The 24,151-nt window shown below is 45.2% G+C and overlaps 1 protein-coding gene across 2 annotated transcripts in view; it reads right to left on the bottom strand.

Moving 5' to 3' along the window:
- SETD1A (SET domain containing 1A, histone lysine methyltransferase) overlaps positions 1-23,358 on the bottom strand; it is an 83,141-nt gene extending 59,783 nt beyond the window's left edge. Inside the window, exons 1-6 of one of the 2 annotated variants that reach the window (XM_077447224.1) lie at positions 23,243-23,358; positions 20,961-21,113; positions 8,845-8,943; positions 5,767-6,037; positions 5,584-5,687; positions 5,033-5,217 (exon numbers count right to left, since the gene is read on the bottom strand). In XM_077447224.1, the coding sequence (XP_077303350.1) occupies positions 5,033-5,217; positions 5,584-5,687; positions 5,767-6,037; positions 8,845-8,943; positions 20,961-21,098 (797 nt within the window). In that variant the 5' untranslated portion in view covers positions 21,099-21,113; positions 23,243-23,358. The other variant, XM_077447223.1, reaches the window with a different exon arrangement.
- Positions 23,359-24,151: the final 793 nt, after the last annotated feature.

The raw sequence follows: 24,151 nt of genomic DNA, 5'->3' as shown, positions 1-24,151 counted from the left end.
TGTTGCAGTGGTTTTGCACACGGCAGCCCAGACCCTCTTCAGCTCTCCTGGCCCCTGCCTCTTGTTGAGTGCCCCCACAGCAAGCAGCACCATGCGTCCATTCGGACACAGAGGTGGGGTTCGGCTCTGCCCCATCTCTCTCTCCTGATTGGCTCCTGCGGCTGTCAAAGCCAGCCAATGGTGCCACTGCTGTGTCTCAGCCAATCAGGAGGGAGTGTCCTGGATGGCCAAAGGGGATTCATGGACATCACTGGATAGAGATGGGGCTCAGGTAAGTATTGGGAGGGGCTGCTGCACACAGGCGGCTTTTTATCTTAATGCATAGACTGCATTAAAGCGGTAGTAAACCCGCACATTTTTTATTTATTTTTTTTAAACCTGCAAAGCAAAAGGCATAATGAGCTAGTATGCACCGCATACTAGCTCATTATGAAATACTTACCTTAGAACGAGGCCTTGACATCTGGCCCGATCCACGCCGAGGGAGCTGACATCTGCGTTTCTTCCGGGGATATCGCGGCTCCGGCGCTGTGAGTGGCCGGAGCCGTGATATCGTCACTCCTGCGCATGCGCGCGGGAGATTTCATTCCGGCCGGCCGGCCACTGCTGGATTTTCAGGCCGAGAATCCCCTTCTGCACATGCGCCGCTGCAGTCAGCGGCGCATACCGAGGGGAATATCTCCTAAACCGTACAGGTTTAGGAGATTTTTTTTTACCTACAGGTAAGCCTTATTATAGGCTTTCCTGTAGGTAAAAGTTAAAAAATTGAGTTTACAACCACTTTAAGAAACAAAGCCTTCTGACTTTACATACACTAATAATATTATATATATATATATATATACACACATACATTTTAAAATAAGAAAATAGTTACACGTGTCGTGAGGCAAACACAAATGTAGCATAACACGTCCCACAGCCCCAGACAATAGCAAAGCCTTCCAAGTATGCACTGATGTCACCCTTCTGAGCTCGTCATGGGTTCAGCTTTATTATACCTGGGGCAAATCTCCCCGTCTGTTCTGGATTAGCAAATTCTAATATAAACAGGGTGGATATGCCGAACAAGTAGCTCCTCCAAAAAATAAACAAACAAACACACAGGCTCCTTTCACATTTCTAGTGCGACTTTGGATGCAATTTTTAATCAACTCTGCTGTAAGGTAAAGACTTTCATTATTCTTTCAGAAAGCCGCTTAGTCGCTGTATAAAGGAAGGTGAAGGCTTGATTACTATTTACTACTGCTACTACTAGTGTTTACTGGTGTGCAAAACACTTGTTTGGAGGCATAGGGGTGGGCTTTAACACCCACACACCCGCTCTCGGTCTAGATAGGTAGTTGGCAGGACCGGCTTCCCCATCCTGTGACCACTGTGTGGTGCCTTCCAGTGCACTGTGATAAAATGCAACATGTCCTCGTCAGCTAGTGTGAAGGGGGGGGGGGGGAACAGACATAAGGCACTTAAGAAAGTAATGGTTTTCTATGTGCCCTAGTGGTGACTGGCCTTGATCCACTGCGGAAAAAGCCAGTCACAGCACTATGTGTGAATGAGCCTTTACTAACCCTCCCTGTGCCCAAATACTTCCTGGTGATTCGTTGTTACCACAGGCTCTGGGAAGATATGTGCAATTGGCCAAACTTTAAGGTTGTAGAGGAGAGAATCAGGGTACGTAAGTGATAGGCTCCTGCAGCTGTCAATTTCTTAAGGGGGAGCATGGTGTAGCTTGCTGAGCACTGTTTGAATGGATGCACCAGCTGGGAGTGTACATACACCAGCATCTCCTTAGCAGCCAGCTAAGCTAAAAGAAGACATCTGCAAACAGAAAGACAGGGGCAGAGGTTCTGGGACCAGTATAAATAACCAAGATTATTCAAGGAGGAAGACTATACATATTAAGCAACTTTAACCCTTTCATGACTAAGCCTATTTCTGACATTTGGTGTTTAAAATCCCTATTGTTTGCTAGAAAATTATTTAGAATTCCCAAACGTATATATAATTTTTAGCAGAGACTCTAGAGAATAAAATGGCGATTGTTGCAATATTTTATGTCACACGGTATTTGTGCAGCGGTGTTTTAAATGCAATTTTTTGGGAAATGTGAAAGATGAGATTATGCCGAGTAAACAGATACCAAACATGTCACGCTTTATAATTGCACGCCCTCGTGGAATGGCAACAAACTTTGGTACTTAAAAATCTCCATAGGCGACACAATTTTTTTTTTTACGGTTAACAGGTTAGAGTTACAGAGGAGGTCTAGTGCTAGAATTATTGCTCTCGCTCTGTGTGATTTGGACACCGTTTACATATGCGGGCGTGACTTCCGTATGAGTTTTCTTTGCTGCACGAGCTGTGGTGACGGGGGCAGTTTAAAAAAAAATAAAAAATAGTATTTCTTTTATTAATTTTTATATGATTAAATTGTGTTTATTAAAAAAAAATTAAAAAAATGTGATCACTTTTATTGCTGTCTCAAGGAATGTAAACATCCCTTGTGACAGCAATAGGTGGTGACAGGTACTCTTTGTGGAGGGATCAGGGGTCTATAAGACCCCAAATCCCTCCTTTGCACTCACCGAAAACTGTGTATCTGAATACTGTATATTTTTAAAAATCCGGCGCCATTGGCAGCCGAGTAAACAGGAAGTGACGTCATGATGTCGCTTCCGTGTTTACATAAAGAAGACTGGAACAAAGCCCTTTCAGATCCGCTCTCTGGGGCCACCATCCCCTCCAGGATAACAACCCAGCGGCTTTTACCTGGAAAGTCAATCGCCCGTTCTAAACAACGGTACCGGGACGATGCCTGCAGCTGCAGGCATCATCCCGGTTTAACCCCCGAAAACTGAATACACACATCTGGGTAGGTTCGGCGGGAAGGGGTTAAACTCCCCTAACTAAAACTTAAAAGCAAATATTTAATATCACTTTAATACTGGGTCAGTTTAATTGAAGTTTCACTGTGTATTATAAAGTGAAGCCACTAAATAAGAGATATATATTCTTCTAGGAACACCACTGCTGAAACCACAGCACTGAGTTCAAGGGTCTGCACACTTACCATTGCTATTGTGAGGGCTCCCAACATCTGAGCAGAGTTCCCGGGTCTGTACACCTGCAGTGCCTATTATGAGGGGTTTTCCCCAACATCCCTGTACCTAGTTCCCAGGTCCGTAACCTTCTGTACCCATTATGAGACGCTCTCACCATCCCTGCACCCAGGTCTGTAACCTGCTGTAGCCATTATGAGGTGCTCTCACCATCCCTGCTGGATTTATTGGTTATGGAGTAAGATTAGAACACACCATATGCCAAACTGGGCAGAATCACAGCAAGGATGGCACAGATGTCTCACACTGAAGATCCTAAGAAATCCATTGTAACTTTCTCTACTTTAAAGCCGATCTCCGTGTTTCCTTTCACTTTGAAGCGATTGTAAAGCCTTTACAATCACTTTATACTACAGGCAAGCCTATAATTAGGTTTACCTGTAGCTACACTGGATCCAGGCACATCCACTATGCACTACAAGTGCACTGCAAAAGTACACATGAAACTGCAACGTCTTCAAGCTGGTTGGTGCACAGTTTAGGAGATATCCCTGTATTTGCCAACGTCATCGGCACATGAGCACTTACGTGCCGTTGCTTCAGTTATACTGTGCCGTTACCGGCGGCTCCTGCGTGCATGCGTGAAAGTGACGTCATTGCGGCTCCGGCCAATCACAGAGCGGGAGCCACGATACCCAGAAATAAACCCCCCCTCCCCCCGGAAAATATGTAGTACTAGGAGATACTGCAGCACTTAGTGAATGAAAGTTTGTTTGGACCAGTTTGGTCCAAACAAACTATTTAACCACTTTCAGACCGGACCAATTTGCTGGTCAAAGACCAGACCACTTTTTGCGATTCGGAACTGCGTCGCTTTAACTGACAATTGCGCGGTCGTGTGACGTGGCTCCCAAACAAAATTAACGTCCTTTTTTTCCCACAAATAGAGCTTTCTTTTGGTGGTATTTGATCACCCCTGCGGTTTTTATTTTTTGCGCTATAAACAAAAATAGAGCGATAATTTTGAAAAAAAACACATTATTTTTTACTTTTTGTAATAATAAATATCCCCCAAAAATATATAAAAAAACATTTTTTTCCCTCAGTTTAGGCCGATACGTATTCTTCTACATATTTTTGGTAAAAAAAAAAATCGCAATAAGCGATTATTGATTGGTTTGCGCAAAAGTTATAGCGTTTACAAAATAGTTTTATAGCATTTTTATTAATAATTTTTTATTATTTTTTTTTTTACTAGTAATGGCGGCGATCTGCGATTTTTATTGTGACTGCGACATTGTGGGGGACCCATCGGACATTTTTGACACATTTTTGGGACCATTGTCATTTATACAGTAATCACTGCTATACAAATGCAGTGATTCCTGTGTAAATGACACTGGCAGTGAAAGGGTTAACCAGTGGGTGGCAGTGTAGGGGTTAAGTGTTCCTAGGGGTGTGTTACTAACTGTGGGGGGGTTGGGCTGTCATTTAGTGTACACTGATCTCTGCTCCAATCACATGGAGCAGAGATCAGCGTCACTAGTTGCTAGGCAGAATGGGAAAATGTTGTTTATACAGCATTTCCTCCATTCGGCCGCTCCGTGAGACGATCGCGGGGATGCCCGCGGCGATCGAGTCCGCGGGTCCCGCGACCGGACTCACGGGGGTCCCGACCAGCGCGGGAGCGCGCCGCCGGCGGCGCGCTCCCGATGGCACGGCGGCAACGAATATTGGACGTACATGTACGCCAATATGCCTGCCCGTGCCATTCTGTCGACGTACATCGTCGTGCGCTGGTCAGGAAGTGGTTAAAGTGAAAGGAAGATCATGAAGATCAGCTTTAAGTAATAGAACCAATTTACTCATTAACAAAAGTTAAAAACACAGGTCAACACCCTTTGAAGCACTAAATGTCATTGCAAGCACCTAGAACGTCCCTGTGTGAAGTTTGCTGTGGTTGGCCCCTGTACCTGCTGGAGTAGGCAGAGTCCTGAGAGAAGGGGGTGCCAGATCTGGGAGTGTACGGGGTGCCCTGGGAGGAGGATAGGGATGGCGTATACTGGTTGTACAGAGATCCAGAATCTTGAGACGATGGGGTCCCGTTTCCAGGTTGGAAAGCGGTGGTGTCGCTGGACAAGCGTCTTCGACTATCAGCCTAGAGATAAAACAGATTATTACAATCAGCGAGTAATCCTGGCGGGACATGCTGGTAAAATGCAAGCCCAAGTTTAGCTAAAAATAACATAATCAGCACAGGGCACATAATTTACGGTTATCGTGTGCCCCTTCTATCAAAATACATTTTCCTGAAAAAGCACGTCCACCTCTTCCTACCCAATACATAATCCTATTGACCAATCAGGCTAAGCATTAGGGTGATGGATCAAAACATATGTAATGGGGAGGCCAAGCGGCAAGGTGGTTTGCGAGGCTTTTGCAGGTAAACGAACTAGGTTTATATACTTCATATCTGCTGAACAGGGTTCAGGGAAGAGAAGAGTCAGAAGATGGAATTTCTCACCTCGGGCAGCAGTCTCTCTGGCGCCCACCTACCACTGGTGGGAACTGTCTGGGCATTGTAGGAGCCGCTCACAACCAAGTCGTAATATTTTTTCCGCTGTTGACCTGTAAGACACAATATTTCCCAGTTACATAAATTATCAGAGGACATCCTTCCAAAATCAACATTCTCTTTTATGGTTACCTAGCAGGTCGAGCTCAGCATGCACGATGTTGCCCATCACAGATGTGTTGTGAAGGTGAGCGACGGTCTCCTTGGCTGACCGAGAGCTGGAGAAGAGGACTTTGGCTAGGCCGAGGTGTTTGCGGGTCTCTGGATGCAGCAAGATCTCCACCTCTTCCACATTCCCGAATTTGCGGCACATGTCCGTCAGGAAGGGCTCGCGGATGTTGTCATTCAGGTGAGCAAACGTGACCTCTTTCTGGGGGAGCTGTCCAATGTAGAACTTATCGTACTGGTGGGAGAGAGGAGGAGAGATTAAAGCTTGCCTCTGGCCTTCCCTTTAGTCTTGCACAGTTGTACCGGCTCCTGTCCTGGATTGAAATTGCCAACTCCAATTTCACTGCACACTGTGAGCTTCTCACAATGTGCATTAGGAGCTGCAGCAAGTCAGTGAGCCAGCCACATTTCCTGGCTGGAGGACTCATAGCATCATTTAATCTTTCCACCCCAACCTGACTGTTCATTGCTCTTCCCTTTCAATCACATGTGGATGTTACCTAGGGTGGTCAGCATGCAACTGCGGGCTCTCCCCTTTCAATCGTTGGATTTCAGCATCACATGTGGATACCACCCAGAGCGGTCTGCATGCAAATGTGGCCTTCCTAGGAAAGTCCACTCCAGCAAGCATTCCAAGATCGTGCCCAATGCTTGCATCAATAATAAGGGTTCTTGAGAGGTGTGCTGTGGTAGGGTGCAGTCATGTTTTCAAGAAGCCATGTACAGCACCCAGCCAGCCCCTCCGACCAGCAGGGGAGTGAAGGAGACAGCACAGCTGTGCTGCTGACATGATTTTTCTCAGCTGCAGTTTAGCAATAAGCCTGGTCACCTCCCTGCCCCCAACTAGACAGTGATGCATCAAATTATCTTCCCTCCTCAGCATGGGAAATACCTTGAAAAGCAGCGAGTTGACCAGCAGAAAGCACAGAAAGGTATCATTTACATTAATCACAGGTTTCTTTGTTGACTACACAACCACCCCCCATGCTAATGGAGAAGAGGGGAGTGTTGTAATCTGGACAAACTGAGGTTGATTAATGAAAACTGGGGAGTGCAAAATCTGGTGCAGCTGTGCATTGCAGCCAATCAGCTTCTAACTTCAGCTTGTTTGATTAATCGCTTGCCAACTGCATCACTTAGCTGTACGGCGGTAAAACGGCTCTTCTGTGCCAGATAACATACCTAGTACGGGTTACAGGTAGGTGGCATGCTTGCTGCTTGCGACCTGGCTGTGCTTTGACTAGACAAAGCATAAGCTTATCAACAGGTGCCGGCCAAGGGATGTCTGCTGGCAGCTGCTGATCAGCGAGGAGAGAAAACAGGACAGAGCTCTGCCTATGTAAACAAGGCAGAGCTCTGTCCCGTCAGCACGAAAGGGATGGATTTTCATGAAATCCAGCACTTCCCTTAGTAAAAGCAACTAGCACTATACACAAAAACACTGGTTAGGCACACACTTACCCTTTGATCACCCCAGATATTTAACCCCTTCCTAGCCAGTGTCATTAGTACAGCGACAGTGATCACTGTATTAGTGTCATAGGTTTCCACGAAATGTCAGTTGGGGAAAATCTTCTGGAGGTCAAAGTAGTTAAAGGGTTTGTTACCCTAAAAAAAAAAAAAAAAAAAAAAAATCCTGTTCCCTTAAAGCATGAATAACAGCATAGTGATTGTGCTGTGTAATTTGGCCCCTTCTATTGCCTAAATAAAACCTGGCTGATCCTGCCTGGTTCTGCCCTCCCTACTGTAAACTCACCACGGTATATCATGGCTGCTGATCCCTGACACCGTAGTCAGTTTACATGCCTCTGCCATCCACGGCTCTCCTCTCTGCTCTACCCCTGCCCTCCTTGCCTGTCAGCTCCGACCACTCCTGCTGCCATCATAAACTACACTATAAATATACCATCCTCTCTGTAAAACAACAATATGTGCCCCTGTGTTATACAAAAAAAATCCAGATTATCCCTTATATGAGAGCATCTCCCGGAGCTCACATGACTCTTGGGCACGTTCTCCTCCCTGGCTGACGGCAGCAGGAGTGCGCGGCCCTGCCTGCTATAGCTGTCAGTCAGGGAGAAGAGAGAGCCGAGGATTCCCGAGCCCCGGAAGACGCTCCGATATAAAGTATAATCAGCATTTTTTTCTATATAACACAGGGGCACATATTATTTTACAGAGGGGATGGTATGTTTATAGTGTAGTGGCTTATCAACCAAGCTTTGACAAAAAATAAAAAAAAATAAAAGCCTGGAAGCCGATTGGTTTCTATGCAGAGCTGCACCAGATTTTGCACTCTGTAGTTTTTGTAACTCAACCCCATTCTGTCCTAGGGTGACAACACTGCTCCTTCATAGGTACAGTACAGCGAGGGTGGTTACCATAGCACGCAATGGCCATGCTCCTTAAAGTGGTTTTAAACCATTACAATTCACTTTTTGCTACAGGCAAGCCTATAATAAGGCTTACCTGTAGCTATCCCGGATATCTCCTAAACCTGCACAGTTTAGGAGATATCCCCTGTATCTGCATGTGCCGGAGTCATCGGCACATGCGCACTGAAGCAATGGCACATGCGTGCCATTGCTTCAGTAAGTGTGCTGTTACCGGCAGCGCATGCTCAGGAGTGACGTCATCGCGGCTCTGGCTAATCACAGCGCCGGAGCCCACGATACCCAGGAGTAACTCCAGGAGTGATGTCGCCGGCCGGTGCTGTGTACGGGCACCGCAGCAGAGGGCTTTGATCTCAGGCAAGTATTACATAATGAGCTAGTATGCTATGCATACTAGCTCATTATGCCTTTGTAGTTCAGGGTTTTCTTCTTTCTTCTATGTGGGTTTACAACAACAACTTGTAATTGCCAGCTTTTTTTTTGGTTTACATTCCAGCTGACAGTAGGGGAATCCTGACAGCTGAAAGAACTCAGCCTGAAAGTATCAGTTTCATGTATTGGAACATTGGAGTACCGATATTGGCGCAAATGCTTAGTATCGGTACCGATAACGGTATTGGTGCAACCCTAATATCAAGTCGTCTATTACCTTGAATTTGGGGATGGGAAGGGCCACTTCTCGTGGTTTACTCCACATACGTTGTGGCCGAGGGTCCCGCACATCTCCCAGTGGAAGAAACGGTCCATCCTGGAGGTCAAAAGAGAGGAGAAATTAGTATAATCCTATAACTGGGAAAAGCCATTATTTATTGTCTGACATTTCAAGAAGAATAGGACGCATATAAACCAGATGTGGGATCATGATGGACCTTTAATTTTATGAATCACCTTACCCACTTCTGCCCAGACACAGACTTTATAGAGGAGACAAAATGTTGTAAAATACGACTGTGGGGGACTTTGGAGTGCAAGCTTCTCCAGTGCAAAGATGGACATGACTGGTTTAGAGATCTTCTAATAAATTTTCAGGTCTAACAACACTGCTCAGCGCTCATATGCAACCCGAGTCATACATGATCATAAGCCATATACAGCAATGTGACACAAATACATACATATATAGAAAATGTGTGTGTGATATATACATACACACATATATATATATATATATATATTTATTATATAATATATTTTTATAGATATATCTCATGAACACAATAAAAAATTCTCTCTACATATAAAAGCAGCCACTATATATCAAATACATGAAAAGAACACAAAAAGTAATGAATAAAAACCAAGAACAGAGTCTTAAGAAGCATCCAATAGTATAGCCGCGCTCCTGTCAATCATTACGAAACTTAAGAAAATTGATAGCTGACACGTTGCGATTTAAAAAGTCTCCTCCAAAAGGTGGTAGATCCTAACCAACATTGAATAGAGTGCACCATACACCAAGATCTACACCATGAGAGTCACACTCCACTAGGGGTTCAAACTCCCCATCATGAGGAATATCACAAGCCTTTAGTGATCAAAAGGGTCATCCGTTTTCCCGGGAATAGCTAGAGCTACAGGTCACTCCGTGGATAGTCAACCATGCAAAAGGAAAACTCCACATAGCATGATCCTGTTGAACCACATTTATTAGTAAAAAAAACCCTTTCAATAAAACAATCCAAGCATGTAGATAAAAAAATAAATAAATAAATAATAAAAAAAAGCTTCATCACCTGTCAGTAGGAGAATCCACCATCCACCGCTGCTCTCAGTCGAATTTGCAATGACGAAACGCGTCAAGGCGTGACGTGTGCATATCAGTCACTGACAGAGAAGTGCAATCGACATGGTGGATAGTCGATTTCCCTACTGAACAGCAATAATGCTTGGATTGTTTTATTGATTGCGAGTGCGTTTTCAAAGGGTTTTTTTTTTTTTTTACCAATAAATGTGGTTAAAAGGGATCCCGCTATGTGGAGAGACCTGTAGCTCTGGCTATCCCCGGAAAACAGATGACACTTTTGATCACTAAAGGCTTGGGATATTCCTCATGATGGTGAGTTTGACCCACCCACGTGGTGTAGATCTTGGTGTATGGTGCATTCGACATCGATTAGGATCAACCACCTTTTAAAGGACTTTTCTAAAATCAAAGTGTCAGCTATCAATTTTTCATACGGTCAATATATGAATGCCAGTCATGTTTTGTGATCGCCGGTGATGCAAATGTATCCCGGCGAGCCCCCCCCCCATCAGGGAGGAACATGCAGCAGTCTCTCGAGAAGAATTTCTATCACCCCATTCTCTGACGAGTGCTGTTAAATGTCCAATACCTATATATAAGATACACCGACCGACCCTTTCTATATGTGCAATATTATCAAGGTTTATACCTAAATCTGACACATGCAATATTTGCATGAGTGGGATGGGATTTATATAGTAACGGCACCCAAAGGGGAGGGGAGGGTAGAGGGATATATAGAATTAGTGGTAACTAGTACAATTATTTTAAATAACCTGTGGGAGTTACTAGATGTGAGCATGGTACATTCATCACAGAGGTATATAGGAAGAGACAAGGGAGTGGTCTATGAAGGGTTAATGAGATAACTCACCCTAACGGTATAAAAAGGTGATGGGAACGTATGGCCCCAACCTCAGATGATGTCAATACGACGAAACGCGTCAGGGTGGAACCATACGAGTTTAAACACAGCAGGAGTGATAGGAGAAAGAAGAGGAGAGGGACCGAGCCGGGAGATATCAGCGGGGAGCGATCTATTGCTGAGGGCGGTAGGACCATCCTTTAAACCTAGCTGTTCCTATCTGAGCCTAGCTGCTAATCCATGTATTGAATCAACGCTTTGAAAGTTCTAACGTTTGTGAGTGCAATGTTTGATGGTTTTTAATTTAATAAAGCACCTTGTTTTTGTTTAATGGAATTGCACTATATGCGTTTTTCTCTGTAATTATACTTCCTTCGGAGATCGAGTGGTGTGGTATATGAAGAGAAAGGAAACCTGCATTTACATCTAAGAGGATTTCTTGATCAGATGTGTGAAACCAGCTGAGTCTGGTAAGAGAAATACCTAAGGGGAACTCCTCACTGGCAACGACTTTTTTGCGGTGTTTGCATGTGTGCACGCGTGGAGGTGTATTTCGGGCAATAGTGCAATATATATCAAGAGTTTAAAAGGGAAGTAAACCCTTCCAAACAACTTGGACCTATAGGTAAGCCTAGATTAAGGCTTACCTGTAGGTCCAAGCAATATCTCCTAAACCTATATGGTTTAGGAGATATTTGCCAGAAAATGGGCACCGCTGTCTACGGCGCATGCGCCGTAGACAGCGGCGCGCAGGCGCACTAAATGCGGCAAATCCAAGAATGGATTTGCCAAATTTGTCGACTCCCGTGCGCATGCGCGGGAGTGACGTCATCGCGGCTTCGCCGTATGACAGCAACGGAGCTGCGAGGCGCGACTCCCGTGCGCATGCATCATTGGTCGGAGCTGCGAGACGCCACCAGCAAGATGGACGCGGCGGACTACAGGGATCAGCGGCGACTTCGCTGGCTCCTGTGTCAGGTAAGTGACACATAATGAGCTACTATGCGATGCATAGTAGTCCATTATGCTTTACCTTTGCAGGGAAAAAAAGAGGAAGTAAACCCATCAGGGTTTACTTCCTCTTTAACGAACTATGTTGAATTACTGTGAGATTAATAAACTCACCATCAAGCGCTAATTTCTAGATGGACATTGGCTAGATGGACATAAAATGAGACACTAAGGCCGCGTACACACGGGCGGATTGTCTGCCCAACTAAGTTCGTCAGACAATCCGACAGACAGTCCGTCCAACATTTGAATGAACGGACTTGACCACACACGATGAACAGACAGTCCGCTGAAAGCTTGCGCGATGACGTGTACAGCACATACGACGGGACTAGAAAAACGACGTCCAATACACTGCAATGCAACCTTCGGCCGTGTAAATCCTTTCTGAGCATGCGCCATACTTAGTCCGTCCAACTAGCCTACTCACGAGCGGACTGTCCGCTGAAACCAAGTTTGGACGGACAAAATTACGGAAATTCCGAAAGACTTAGTCCGTCAGACTGTCCGCTGAAAAAGTCAGCTGAAGCCCACACACGAGCGGATTGTCCGCTGAAACACGGTTCAGCGGACTAAGTTGGGCAGACAATCCGCCCGTGTGTACGCGGCCTAAGTTTGTAATCTACTCAACATATATTCATTGTGAATTTATATGATTTTAAATGTATTGAGGAAGTTTTTTGACCATTCAGTGCACATCATTGTGATTGTCTATAATTAGAATATTATGCGCTGTTTCTAACTCTCTTTTGATGGATTGATTCATCTTTTGGATGTGTTGATTTATCTTTATAGAGTTTTTTTGTACAATAGTGATAGGGCTTTATCTTTGTATAGAGCCCAATTTAAAACAGCTGCTTAAGAGGAACGTAATTCCACAGCCCCCAGAAGATAGACACACGTCTTAGGGTGTAAGCGCTTGTTTTTTTTACATCTGGCAAGGCGGTGCTAGTTGTAAGAAAGTTGAGGAATTTGCATGTTTTGTAATGATTGACAGTTATAGTATTGGATGCTTCATAAGACTGTATTCTTGCATTTTATTCATTACTTTTTGTGTTCTTTTCATGTATTGTTAATTGTACAGCACTGTGGAATAAGTCGTTGTAATGGGAGATAAGAGTGTAAGCTCACCTGGTGCACAGACTGCTGTGACTGCGTTTACCTTCAAAACTAACGTCTAGTGTGGATAGAGTAATTGGATGACCACTAAAACCTCCATTATTTTGACCACCTTCCCCTAAATACTACAGTCCCAATGTATGGAGCTTTGTGTGGGGAGACTGGCCAACACGCAGTGAACCCGGCATATACTGTACACCTCACAGGTAGTACCAGCAGTAGATTTGGGTATGGATGCATCATTTGCATAGGATGCAGATCTGCAGTCTGGTGTGGCGCTCTGATTTTTCTCACTGTAAAGAGCAGAGAGTGATAGAAACATAGAAGAGTATAGGCAGGAAAAAAATAAAAAATAAAAGACCAAGTGGTCGATCGGGTCCCCCTGCCTTTTTTTTAAATTTATACATTTTTTTTTTTTATCCAGCCTTTACTACTACTTTAATGTGGATGCTAATCTCACCAGATTTGGAGTGAGATTTGATGATGTCATTACTAGGCTTCTCACGGTTGTCCTTGCTGGAGAGTAAGCTGTACCTGAGAACCTGCAACACAAGGATCTCCCTTTTTCCACTTCCTCCATACTATGCTTACTGAATAATTTCCTTTCAATCTTTATGGGGGAACAACTAACATAAGGAAAACCCCCTTCTCTAGCCAAGATGACTGGAGGGGAAAGGTCAGCTGCAGGGAGACCACAAGCAACACTGGTGACTAGTCTTTCTCCCTCTCCGTTTTCCATTAATCTAGAGTTCAGGTCTTATAGGGCATATGCCAAGTCAGCACACAGCATGCATTGCAAGATGCTCTTTCCAACACCAGCCTTCCTCATGACTTCTCTCACTCCTTTCCAGAAAAGACACCTCCACCACGTTGCAAGACTTAAAGTGTAAGTAAACCCCCCTATTGATTTCAGCCAAGGAAGCCGACATCTTTGCCTCGGTTTAATCTACAACTGTCATGATGCTGCACATGTAATCAGTTATGACACCAGCCATTGGCTGGTTTGACAGTTGGTTGAGAGCACAACCAATGGGAGTGTTACATTTCCAGCATGTGCCAGAAATTAAACGGTTTTAAGGTAGTATTAACCCTTTCGCTACTACTGGCATGTCAGACAAAGAGTAGCGTGGGGGAATTTTACACACATTTTCAACTACTAGAGTGTGTGTACATAGCGGACAAGCTGGCTGTCAGGTGGAAACGATCCACCAACTGTGCGCTCAGGAGGAAAAGACATCTCCCCCCCCAAAAAAAAAAAAAAAATAGTACGATTGGCGCCTTCTGTGTTTAGCTAATCTTCAGGTCTAAAATTATTTTTTCTTAATGTGTTGAGCAAAAAACTAGTCTGGCAACGAAAGGGTTAAGCCCTTGTCTTTATGTGCAGGAATCTATTCAGGACTATTAGGCATCATGTACACAGGACGTTTTTACAACCTCCCCTGAACCACTTAAAGTGGTTGTAAACCCTTACAACACACTTTGACCTACAGGTAAGCCTAGATTAAGGCTTACCTGTAGGTCCAAGAAATATCTCCTAAACCTACACGGTTTAGGAGATATTTGCTGAAAGACAGGCACCGCTGTTTACGGCGCATGCAGGCGCACTGAGCGCGGCACCGTCAACGGCGAATATGCCATGCGTGGCGGCTCCCGTGCGCATGCACGGGAGTGACGTCATCGCTGCATGACAGAAGCGGAGCGGCGAGTCCCACCGAGAAGATGGATGCGCCGGTCTACAGGGGACAGCGGTGACTTCGCTGGCTCCTGTGTCAGGTAAGTGACACATAATGGGCTACTATGCGATGTATTGTAGTCCATTATGCTTTACCTTTGCAGGGAATGAAAGAGGAAGTAAACTCATCAGGGTTTACTTCCTCTTTAACTTGACAGATAGTAACCCACGTTTAAAACATCCATTTTGCCGCATTTAGCAGCTTCCTGCCGCATTTGTGTTTAGAAGCGTTTCTACAAAAAAAAAAAAAAAAAAATATGTTTTTTTTTTTTTTTTTTTTTTTTTTTTAAATGGCCAAAAACTAAAAACACCTACAAACGAAAAGTGGTTAAACGCGGGTTACCACGTTTAGTCGCGTTTGGCATCTGAAACGTGGTGGAAATCTTCGGCATCTGAAACCATTTTTTTTTGCTTTCAAAGAAACGCTGTTAAACGCAACTGCCTAAAAATGGCAATAAACGAGACCGTGTACATCATCACAGAGAACAACATTGAATGAGTTCAGGGGCAGTTGAAAAAAAAGTGTCCAACTGCCTCTGAACGTACGTTTAGCAGCGTCCCGTGTACATGGGGCCTTAGAAAAACATAAAAGTGGTACTTCAGTCATTTTTTCATCTTTCCATCTATTAAATCTTCTGCCCTTGTCGTTTTAACTTTTGGATAGTAAAACATTTTTTTTTTTTCTGCCAGTAAATCCCTTATACAGCCCACTTCCTGTTTCTTGTCTGGTCATAAGCCTAGGCTTATGGCATCATGCACAGCTCTCTCACTCTTGTGAGAGTGAGGAAGGGAGAGGGGATGAGTCATAAGAGGGCCAATGAAAGCTGCAGAGCTGGAGGTGTGCGTCTGTGTAAATCCAGGAAGTGAACAGGCAAGCAGCTTCAGCTGCCCACAGTTAAAATGGCTGCAGCCAGACTCAGAGGAGGGAGATTTCTGCAGCATATTTGGAAAGTACAGAATCACAGTATATATAAAATAAAAAGGTAAACTGGTGGGAGGGAAGCTTCAAAATGGCAAAGATGTTTTTATTACCAATTGTGTGAGCAGACTGTAGTTCCTCTTTAAACACCAAGTGTCTCCCCCCCCCCCTAATTAAATCCATATTTAAATTACATTTAGAAGTCTGTCAGTTCAGCCTTCCTGTATTTTCAGTGAACTGTACACATCACGGCCTTGTCACATAACCCCCACTGTCAGGGCTAAAATGTTTTATATATTACATGCCTTGGGAGGAGGGGCGGGGGGTGGCTTGCAGTCCTAAGATTTAGAGATGCCTGTGATTCGGAGCCTGGAATTAGGAGTGCTCCCATAAGGGTGGCTAGGGCAGAGCTCCATGGGACACTGAAATGCAGCATAGCCACCAAAAAAGTTCAAAAAGTGTGACGAGCTTCAAAAGAACCACAACTAGCAAACTGCCAAGTGCCGATGTCTTCTGCAATACTGTATATGTGTTCTTACTTGGAGGATTCAATACCACCCCCTAAAAGAACAACCCTAAAGCCCCATACACACGGTCGGACTTTGTACAAACTTTTCCGTGGACTTTTGTACAAAGGGCGTAGTCCACAAGTTTGTATTGCATACAAACGATCTGACTTTTTGACAACAAACACGAACGTAGTGACGTCACAACGCACTGACGCCACTTCAAAAGAGGACGTTCAATGACTCCAGCGCCACCTTTGGTCAACTTCTGTATTGTAGTCTGATCTTTTGCATTGGTTCTGAGCATGCGTGTTTGTACCTTGTACAAAAGTCCTATGCTTTTGCATACACACGATCGGACTTTGCTCCATCGGACTTTTGTTGCCAGAAAGTTTGTCCGTTCGCACAGCCAACAACAGTCGGATGAAAACAGAAAAAGTTTGTCCGATGGAGCGTACACTCAGTCGGATGTTGCTCCAAAACAGCTAATTTGCATGTTTGTTGTCAAAAAGTCCGACCGTGTGTACGGGCCTTAAAGATGTCCATGCATAGGATCTCATGGCGGGGCAGTCTGGTCCAGTATAATTATTATATATATATATATCCAGTATATATATGTATGAGCAGGACATCAGGAGGCAGGGCCAAACCATAAGTTCCTAGAGGAAGTCTGTATTTGCATATTAGAAGGCCTCAGGTTTGGAGGAGTCATACAAACACCACACTAACAGTCACTTCACTACCATCATGTAAATAACACCTTCCTACCCAGACCGTGCCTTCTTTTACACACAGCTAATGTCCCCACTGCCTTCTTTCCTTCCTTGGGATTAACAAGGTACTCGGGTTATATTTATTCACATAAAAATCTGATTTCTAAGAGTTTTTTTTTTTTTTACAATACAGTGAGGGAGATCAGCCTTTGCATTTTTAAAGCAGCGTTGTCACCCTGTGCGGTGGAGCCCTGACGTATGCAGGGCTGTCACTGCTTATAAATCCTCCCCACCTCTCTTCCAATCAGAACTTCAAATCACTTCCTCCAAATACAGAGCGACCTCTTGTATCCCTCCTTGTCCAGGGTCTGCCGAGGTTTTCACTCTGAGATGTCAGAGAGAATTACAGTGCCCCCCAGAGGAAGACAAAGGGGATGTAGCTAGAACGAAGAACTGGCATTAACCCCTTAGTGACTGGGCATCAAACAAAATGTTAAAGCGATTGTAAAGTCTCTCCCCCCCCCCCCCCTTTTAAAAATAAACATGTTATACTTACCTGCTCTGTTGCAGTGGATTTACACAGAGCAGCCCGGATCCTCCTCTTCTCAGGTCCCTCTTCTGTGCTCCTGGCTCCTCCCTCCTGCTCAGTGCCCCCCCCCCCCCACAGCAAGCAGCTTGATATGGGGGGCACCCGGGCCGAGTCACAGCTCCCTGTGTCCATTCAGACACTGAGCCCCGACTCGCCCCCTCCCCCCCCCCGATTGGCTAGCTGATCGACAGCAGCGGGAGCCAATGACACTGCTGATGTGTCTCGGCCAGCCAATCAGGAAGGAGAACCTCAGATAGCTGAGAGGCTTGTGGACATCGCTGGACAGAGTGGGACTTCAGGTAGGTATTAGAGGGGCTGTTGCACAACTAAGGCTTTTTACCTTGAATGTATTAAGATAAAAAAAAAAAAAAAAAAACTTCTGACTTTAAAATCCCTTTAAGGCTGGGTTCACACCGCTGCGGGGGGAGAACCGGATGTGATTCGCACAGCAAATCACATCCGATCTCCGTAGCGCTGCGAGTTCAGCCATACAGATAGTATGGCTGAACTCGCAGCAGTCCCGCAGCAAACTCGCACGGGACCCTTTTTTGGGTCCGCAACGGAATCGGATCGCATGGGGGTTCACACCATGCGATCCGATTCCTGTGCGAGTCGGCAGATCGCACTGCGATATGCCGACGGATCTGGGGGTGTCATTAACATATCATTGACACCCCCAGCCGTCCACATAGGGCAGTGTGAACTGCCGGCGGGAGTCGTGCGATGCGGGAAAACGCCGCGGATTCGCGGCGTTCCCGCATCGCAGCGGTGTGAACCCGGCCTAAAGGCTGAACACAGATTTGCAATTGACATCACAACTACTTTGTGCATCCAGGTGGATTATACTATGGGGGTTTTTTTCCCCCCCTCAGGACAAATTAGGCTTTTTAATGGTAAATGGTATTTGGATTTGGATATACCCTGACTTTTTATTATCGAAAGGAAAACTGGCCCAAAATAGCCATCAGAAAATATTTTTATCTAAATGTAGGTGTATATTTCTTGCGATTACTATAATTTAACACAAAAACCCAAATAAAAAAAAATTGTGCATTTTGCTGCTTTTTTTTTTTTTCCTCACTATACATACACTATAGTTTGAAGACACTATAAATCTTACACAAACCAATTCATAAACACTTATTGGGATTTTTTTTTTTTTTCAGACATGTAGCTGAATACATCTTGGCCAATAAAATAATAATTAAAAACAAGCATGCCTAGAAAAATAAAAATGCAGTGGCGATCAAATACCACCAAAAGAAAGCTTGACCCATTACACAGTGCTAAATAGCGCAAAATGGCCCGATTATAAAGGTTGTAAAACCTTCTGCTAGCTGAAGTGGTAATTCCCCTTCCCATCCACTCTATAGTTGAAAGACAGTGCGGCTCTCCAGTTCTGGGTGGGTGTCCACAAACGTCCGCCCAAAACCTTGGCCCCCAACATTCCCCCTGGGACACGCATAAGGTGCTCTGTGACCATTGGACACAGCTGATAACCCTCATCACTGCCCATTCCTTGTCCATCAGCGCAGATCCATCAGTACTCATTAGTGCAGCCCACATCACTGCCGACCCATCAGTGCAGACCCATCAGTAAAGTCTCATCAGTGCACTTAAGTGCTGCCTCATCAACGATCATCAGTGCAGCCTCATTAGTGAGGCCACATTAGGGCAGCCCCATCATGCCCGTCAGTAAAGCACCATCAGTGCCGCTCCATCAGCGCAGCCTCCTCAGTGCCGCCCCATCGGTAGTCATTAGTGGTGCTTCATCAGCGCCACTTAACAGAGCAGCTTCATAATTAAATTGACCATCAGTGAGGCCTCATCAGTGCAGGCCCATCAGAGCCGCCCATCATGTAGCCTCATCATTGCCCATCATTTACGGGTCCATCAGCGCAGCGCTGCTCCAGCAGTGGCCATTAGTGCCGCTTTAACAGTGCAGCCTCATCAGGGCAGCCCCATGTAGATCCATCAGTATAGCCTCATCAGTGCAGCCCCCCCCCCCCCCATCACTGCCCATCAGCGCAGACCCCATCAGCGCCGCTTATCACTGCCAATAAGTATCATGCCTCAGTGCCGCTGCATCAGAGCAGCCGCCTCAGTGCCGCTCCATCAGAGCAGCTGCCTCAGTGCCGCTCCATCAGAGCAGCCGCCTCAGTGTCCACCAGTGGTCATTAGTGCCGCTTCCTCTGCACCGCTTAACAGTGCAGCCCCATCAGTGAGACCTCATCAGTGTAGCCCCATCAGAGACTACCATCGGTGTAACATCATTAAGGCTCCATCAGCGGCCATTAGTGCCGCTTTATCAGCGCTGCTTAACAGTGCGGCCTCGTCAGGGCATATCAGTGAGGCCTCATCAGTGCATCCCCATCAGTATCACTTTTCAGGGCAGCCTCATTTGTGCAGTTCCCTCATCAGCACCAATCAGTATCCATTAATAGTGCTGCCTCATCAGTGCAGCCTCAGTGCCCATCACTGCAGCATCATCAGTGCTAAACATCAACATCGCAGCCTTATTACCCATCATTGCCACCCATCAGTATCGTTTATCAGTGGAGCCCCATCACCGCTCATCATTGCCACTTATCAGCGGCCATCAGTGAGCCCCATTAAGGCAGCCCCATCAGTATTGGTTATCAGTTCACAACAATGCAGCCCCCATCGGTGCCCAGTATTGCAGCCTCCTCATTGACCATCAGTGAAGCCCCATCAGTGCCGCCTCATCTGCGAAGCCCCATCAGTGTCGCTTACCAGACACAGCCTCATCAGTGCCGCTTACCAATACAACCTCATCAGCATCGCTTATCAGTGTAGCCCCTTCTGTGCCCAATCAATGTGGCCTCATCAGTGCAGACCCGTCATCGCAGCCTTGTGAGTGCCCATCAGTGCCGCTCATCACTGCAGCCTCATCATCAGTGCCAATCGGTATCCTTTACTAGTGCCACCTTATCAGAGCAGCCATATCAGTGGCATCATCAAAGCCCACACTGCAGCCACATCAGTGAGGCCTTGTCAGCAAAGCCTCATGAGTGCCCCCTAAGTGCAGCCCCATCAGTGCTCATCATTGTAGCCTCATCATTGACCATCAATGAAGCCCCATCAGTGCCGCCTAGTCAGTGCTAATCAGTGAGGCCTCATCTGCGCAGCCTCATCAGTCCATCCCATCAGTGCCAATCGGTATCACTTTCCAGTGCAGCCCCATCACTGCAGCCTTATCAGTGACCATCAGCACAACCTCTTCAGCACAGCCTCATCAGTAAACCCTCATTAGCGCAGCCCCTTCAGTGCCGCTCATTAGTGCGGCCTCTACTTTGAGAATCAGAGCAAGCAAAAAATAAAAATAAAAATGGTCTGGGCAGGAAAGGGGTAAAATAGCCCAGTATATAGGTGGTAAGTGCTGCTATACTGGCAGCCTTGGTCAGGTCCAACAATCTCACCACTGAATGTAGGAGGTCCGGCATTTGGTTCAGATCACACGGCCTGCAGAGGCTCTCCAGGTCCTATAGAAATCATCATGTCACAAGCAGACCCTCTGAGATGACAGTAAGCCCCGCCCCCACTTACGGTAATGTTGAAGTGGATCCCATCGTATCGGTAAACCTTCTGACTGGTCCGTGTCCCGGGAAGAGCCGGATCCAGAAGAAGTTTGTAGCTCCTCCACTGAAAGCCGGTTCCTCGGTGACTGTCACCCTCAGGCTCCATCTGGGGACATGGGACCTGAAAAACCAGGAGACCCTCATCACCATCACTGCAACCATGGGAGGTCTCAGTATATAATCCTATGTGTATATAGCTCAGCACTCTCCTGGAGGTCTCAGTATATAATCCTATGTGTATGTAGCTCAGCCCTCTCCTCAGTATATAATCCTATGTGTATATAGCTCAGCCCCTCTCCTCAGTATATAATCCTATCTGAATATAGCTCAGCACTCTCCTGGGAGTCTCTCGGTATATAATCCTATGTGTATATAGCTCAGCACTCTCCTGGGGGTCTCTCAGTATATAGCTTAGCTCTCTCTCGGGGGTCCCTCAGTATATAATCCTATGTCTATATAGCTCAGCTCTCTCCTGGGGGTCCCTCAGTATATAATCCTATGTGTATATAGCTCAGCCCTCTCCTGTGGGTCTCCCAGTATATAATCATATGTGTATATAGCTCAGCCCTCTCCTCAGTATATAATCCTATGTGTATATAGCTCAGCCCTCTCCTGGAGGTCTCTCAGGATATAATCCTATGTGTATATACCTCATCTTTCTCCCCAGTATATAATCCTGTGTGTATATAGCTCAGCCCTCTCCTGGGGGTCTCTCAGTATATAATCCTATGTGTATATAGCTCAGCTCTCTCCTCAGTATATAATCATATGTGTATATAGCTCAGCCCTCCCTTGGAGGTCTCAGTATATAATCCTATGTGTATATAGCTCAGCCCTCTCCTTGAGGTCTCTCGGTATACAATCCTATGTGTATATAGCTCAGCACTCTCCTCAGTATATAATCCTATGTATATATAGCTCAGCCCTCTCCTGGGGGTCTCTCAGGATATAATCCTATGTGTATATAGCTCAGCCCTCTCCTGGAGATCTCTCAGGATATAATCCTATGTGTATATAGCTCAGCCCTCTCCTGGGGGTCTCTCAGGATATAATCCTATGTGTATATAGCTCAGCTATCTCCTCTGTATATAATCATATGTGTATATAGCTCAGCCCTCTCCTGGGGGTCTCTCAGTATATAATCCTATGTGTATATAGCTCAGCCCTCTCCTGGGGGTCTCTCAGGATATAATCTTATGTGTATATAGCTCAGCCCTCTCCTCGGTATATAATCCTATGTGTATATAGCTCTGCCCTCTCCTGGAGGTCTCTCAGTATATAATCCTATGTGTATATAGCTCAGCTCTCTCCTCAGTATATAATCCTATGTGTATATAGCTCAGCTCTCTCCTCAGTATATAATCCTATGTGTATATAGCTCAGCTCTCTCCTCAGTATATAATCCTATGTGTATATACCTCAGCCCTCTCCTCACTATATAATCCTATGTGTATATAGCTCAGCCCTCTCCTGGAGGTCTCTCAGTATATAATCCTATGTGTATATAGCTCAGCCCTCTCCTGGGGGTCTCTCAGGATATAATCCTATGTGTATATAGCTCAGCCCTCTCCTGGGGGTCTCTCATGATATAATCCTATGTGTATATAGCTCAGCACTCTCCTGGGGGTCTCTCAGGATATAATCCTATGTGTATATAGCTCAGCTCTCTCCTGGGGGTCTCTCAGTATATAATCCTATGTGTATATAGCTCAGCACTCTCCTGGGGGTCTCTCAGGATATAATCCTATGTGTATATAGCTCAGCACTCTCCTGGGGGTCTCTCAGTATATAATCCTATGTGTATATAGCTCAGCCCTCTCCTGGGGGTCTCTCGGTATATAATCTTATGTGTATATAGCTCAGCCCTCTCCTCAGTATATAAATTCTATGTGTATATAGCTCAGCCCTCTCCTCAGTATGGACTCCTATGGTCGCCTATGTGTATGTAGCTCAGCCGTCTCTCAGGCCCCGGTGTTCCCCCCTCCCCCTCCGGTGGGGTCTCTCGGTCACTCACCCGGCGGTCTCTCCGCTCTCCCGGCTGTCTCTCGCTGTCTCTTCCCCTCACAGCCTCCCGGTAAAGCCTCCTGCCGTTTCTCCGCCGCTCTTTCGCCGGGACCCGGCCCCTCCCCCTCGGTGAAGGCCCTCCCCTCCCGGTCTACCGACCGCTCCGCTCCTCCTCCCGTTCCCCCCACTCGTATCGGGCTCCGTCGCCGCTCCGGATGATTTTCTATTTTTTCCACCCCGATTTACCTCCCTGACGAATCTGCCGACATCCAGATAGTTTTACTTAGCGCGGCTTCCGTCTTCGCACTTTCCACCCAGCTTTGCTGGATTTTATTTGGTTCGCCTCCGTTTTGATATCTGATGTTTCCGCGTGAAAGGTGGGAGTCGGCGACTAAGAGGAGTCGGATTTTTTTATTTATTTCTTTACAAGGTTAGTTATCGCTTTTGACGAATCGGCTGCCATGAAATGCCGATGAAGAACGAAACGTCTGAGGTGGGAGCAAAGGCGGGCTCTGACCATAGAGAGGGGAGGGGATAGGGCGGCCTATTCTCATCACTCTATGATCTGGCTGGAGTTTTTTTCCCAGAATAACTTTATTGACATTCAATTGATGTCAATAAAACAGCGATGTCTTTAGCTAGAGTAGTAATCAGTGCACCACTGAGTATAGGAATTCCCATTTCACTGTTCTAATTTAAATAAAATTGCAATTCAATTATAAATTCTTGTTGACTGTGGTCTTATTATATGACAGCTGTATCTTTTACAGTGCTGTATATAGCTACATGACATTTATATGATGTGTGTTTATATAATATTTCTATAAATTATTATTGTTTATCCCATTATCATATATATATATATATATATATATATATATATATATATATATATATATATATATATATATATATATATATTTTATTATATTTTTATTTATTTTTTTTTAGTTCTCATATTCACAAACTCTATATGGTAATTTTATATATACTGTAAATAAATAATATATATGTGTGTGTGTGTGTGTGTTTTTTTGTTGTTTATTTTTTGTTTATATTAATCATATATGTAACTTTTCATATTCATAAACTTTATATAGTGTTGTTATTTGTGTGTGTGTATATATATATATATATATATATATATATATATAT

The sequence above is a fragment of the Lithobates pipiens genome, unplaced genomic scaffold, assembly GCF_037356315.1.
Source record: "Lithobates pipiens isolate NorthernLeopardFrog02 unplaced genomic scaffold, aLitPip1_a1.2 Scaffold_22, whole genome shotgun sequence".
Taxonomy (NCBI): Eukaryota; Metazoa; Chordata; class Amphibia; order Anura; family Ranidae; genus Lithobates; species Lithobates pipiens.
The sequence above is the reverse complement of the archived record's forward strand: the minus strand, read 5'-3'. Positions and strand labels throughout refer to the sequence as shown.